The sequence below is a fragment of the Tupaia chinensis genome, unplaced genomic scaffold (genome assembly GCF_000334495.1).
Source record: "Tupaia chinensis unplaced genomic scaffold, TupChi_1.0 Scaffold000354_1, whole genome shotgun sequence".
NCBI lineage: Eukaryota > Metazoa > Chordata > Mammalia > Scandentia > Tupaiidae > Tupaia > Tupaia belangeri.
Window position 1 is genome coordinate 745,412 of NW_006159849.1, and position 3,729 is coordinate 749,140.

The 3,729-nt window shown below is 34.4% G+C and overlaps 1 protein-coding gene across 2 annotated transcripts in view; it reads right to left on the reverse strand.

The window, feature by feature from the left end:
* The window catches only part of JAK2 (Janus kinase 2), a 107,753-nt gene that overhangs the window by 75,307 nt on the left and 28,717 nt on the right, over nucleotides 1-3,729 (reverse strand). For both annotated transcript variants that reach the window (XM_027773420.1, XM_006152421.3), the window contains one exon: nucleotides 885-1,008. In XM_027773420.1, coding sequence (XP_027629221.1) covers nucleotides 885-1,008 — 124 coding nt within the window. The remainder of the gene's footprint in view (nucleotides 1-884; nucleotides 1,009-3,729) is intronic.

Below are 3,729 nucleotides of genomic sequence, written 5' to 3' on the forward strand. Positions count from 1 at the left end.
CCTCCCTGCTGGAACTACAGGCTTAGTACACTGTAAGTCACCACTGAGAGCCCATCAAATGATAAGCACGACACTAAATGCCACAGAAACATTATCTCTTGCACTTCAACTTAAAAAAAAAGTTGTAAAGAAGAGATGTGAGAATGCATTTTATTGCATAAAATTCAAATTCCCTGGGAAATCAGCAATATTATTCTTTTTTTTATTTTAGAGGTTTTTGCTATATGGCGCGTGTGCTCACCAGACAGACAGAGAAAGAGAGATAGAAAGCGAGAAATCACCCCCCAGAGGGGATAGCCACGTCACAATCCCTTCTCCTCCATTCTCCTCTCGGGATCTTGGGCACGCACGCATATGTGCCCGGCATGAGTTTTAAGCCACCGGGTCCGGGACTCGAACCGTGGTTGACTACGTGGGAGTCCACTGACATAGCCATTACGTTAACTGCTGGTCCCAAATTAGCAATATTTTAAACATTAAGGCTACACTCATCCTTTTTTATAACTATTATTAAAATCATAAGTAGTAAAGTGACATTCCACCAGAAGAGCTTTATTTTGAGAACATTCTAATTAAACAACATGCATGACACTTCTAGTGAGAAAAATCTTACATGTAGAAGACTAAATGCTAAGTATTGGGTGGTCAGAAAAGTCACAACTCCTTTTTGCATAGAAAACACAGAAAAATATGTCATGACTTTCATGACAACCCAATAATTTGGCTTTGGTTTCAGGTATTAAATATCTTGCAGCAATTAAAACATATATTTGATGAAAAACATATATATGTGTGTGTGTGTGTGTGTGTGTGTGTGTGTATTTGATAACTTCTCCAACTTTGACCTGTTACCATAAAGTGAATCACTTTACTAGAGAAAATACCTTATTCTGTAGAGTACATTATGCCTGGCTGACTCATCTATATGGAAGACATGGTTGGGCGGATACCAGATCCTTTCTGTTTCACTCATTAGGGCAAACATGTTATGATACACAGGTGTAATACCTAAAAAGGAAGCAGAAAAAGAAATGATCACAGACAGTTAAAAGAATATTTATATAACATCTATCATTTGTAATGGGGCTGAAGCAGTAACTCAAAATCAATACAAAATGTCTTTCAGTACACCACCACTTATGAATGAATTCTTTACTAAATACTATATGTTATATTTATATATATATACATACACACATATATATGTATGTATATATATACGTATATATATACACACACTTTTTTTAACTGCAAGAGGGGGCATGCACACAACAGAGAGAGACAGAGAGATAGAGAGGGGAGTGAGAGAGGGTCTGATCACACTACGATCCCTTCCTCTCCATTTCTTCATTTGTCAGGGTTTTGGGCATATACACATGTGCCTGGTGTGCTAGGCTGGGATTCAAACTGTGATCACCCATATGAGATGGGATCTGGCTTCTTTAACTATTTGGTTTGGTGCCAGCCCTACATATTTTTTTATGTTATAGAATGCATGTGTGAGAGAGAGAAAGTATAGGGTCTCATCATTCTGCAATCTTCTCTACCCCTCTCTCCAGTTATTCAAGATCCTGGGCACCCAAGCATAGGTCATATTTTCCATGAACTTTCTGAAGGCCAGTCACACATATTATTTTCAAGCACATATGGAACATTCATATATATATATATATGCACTCATATACAAATACAACAATCATATGAAACTCAAAAGTTTTCACAAATACTAAAGAATAATCATGCACACCATGTTCTCTAACCACACTTTAATTAAATAAAAAATAAAGTAAAAATTTAATCCTATATATCAGAAGGCATAAGTCTCACAGGAAATAAACAAATTTTTATCCTAGTGATGTTTTCATTCATTCATTCCATTTCTGTAAACAGAAATTAAACAGCCTTGAAACACTAACAAAAAAATATTTAAATTTGGGGCCAGCAGATGGCATGCTGACTAAGGCACTGGAGTTCCCATAAAGCTGACTGTGTTTTGAGTCCCGGTCCTGGTGGCTTGCTTTCTCATTCCTTCCCCAACCCCTGTCTTTCTCTACAAAACTCATGTAAAAAAAAACCTAATTAATTAATTCTTTTAAAAAATAAATATTTAAATTTTAAATTTAACTACATGACTCTACTTATAGGTATGCAATAATTTCAGTTAATTTACATACAAAAACATTATTCAGCTGTAAAGTTTAAACTGTATCCTTGCATGTATTTATTTACAAATACTTCTAATATCTCACAGATCAAAGGAAAAAATGTAACAGAAAAAAAGAGCATTTATAAGAAATGACAACTATCAATACCATGTATTAAAACTTATGAAATATAACTAAAATTATATTCAAAGGGAAAAACTATAGCTTTAACCTGCTTATATCAGAGAATAATCTGAGTATCTCTCAATACACTAGAAAATAACAGAGTAATCCAAAAGAAAGTTAAAAGACATACTAAACCTTAGAAGTTAACAAATGTTATCATGATTTTGAAATACATGAAACAAAAATAGATGACCAGAAAGAAAAACTAATTCAGAATGTCTCATAAACCAGGAGAAGACTATATACACATACACACACACACACGTATATGTGTGTGCATATATATGTGTATATACACACATATTTTATTTTAAACCGTTAACCAACATAAATTGAGTTTAAATTTAGAGAACACTATACCTAGCACATACAGAATATACACTGTTTTCAAATGCATGTAAAGCATTTAACAAAACTGTTGGTAATCTAACTAAAAAAAAGTTCTATATAATTTCAGGAGACTGAAATTATATGGAATGTACACTCTGACTACTGAAAATTTTTTAAATCCATAACAGAAAAATACTGGGTCATCAGAAAAGTCATGATATATTTTTATATGTTTTCCTATGCAAAAATGTGTCATGACTTTTCCAACGACCCAACAGAAAATCACCAGGAAGAATCAGTATCCAGATTTGCTATATTGTTTAAAATGTCCAGGTTTTTTTTTACCTAAAAGATTATGAGACATGCAAAGGAAATGAAAAATGTAATCCATACAAAGAAAAACAGGAAGACATAGACACTAATTGAGAGGACCCAGGTGTAAGACGTCACAAAGAATTCTAAGCAGTCACTACGAATACGTTCAAAGAACTAAAGAAAACTTAACTACAGAAGTAAAGACAGACAGACATCAGTAAAAATGGTGGAGTAAGTAATTCCAAGAGCCTATCTCTTTGGAAGAGTAAGAAAGTAAGTAAGTAAGAAACAGTAAAAATTACCAATTTCTTGAAAACTCTGGAAAATAGTTTCATATTGATCAATCAAGGAAACACAGAATCATGAAAGAGCAACTTAAAAACGGTAGGAAACATTTCAAGCATTTTCACTTTCCATTGCCCCAACCTCTTCTCTGCTCATCAAGGTCTTGAAAATGACAACTGGTGTTTCCCAGTGTGGAACCCTGGCCCCTGCTCTGGAGTGAACAGAGTTAAACCCTAATCAAAGAACTGTTTCACTCTCTTTGGATTTGACTGGGGACCAAATAAACTGATAAAAGGAACTCACCTATGTGTCACTTAATTTTGAACTTTCTCAGGTTAGAACAGCAGTTATGCAGAGGACATTCCTTGAAAATATTGTAAAGCATGAACAAACTGTTGCCAGGTAGGGCAAAGCTTTAAAGTTCGGGTAAACACCAGACACACTGAAAGCCAAAAAGGAACTGTAGGGA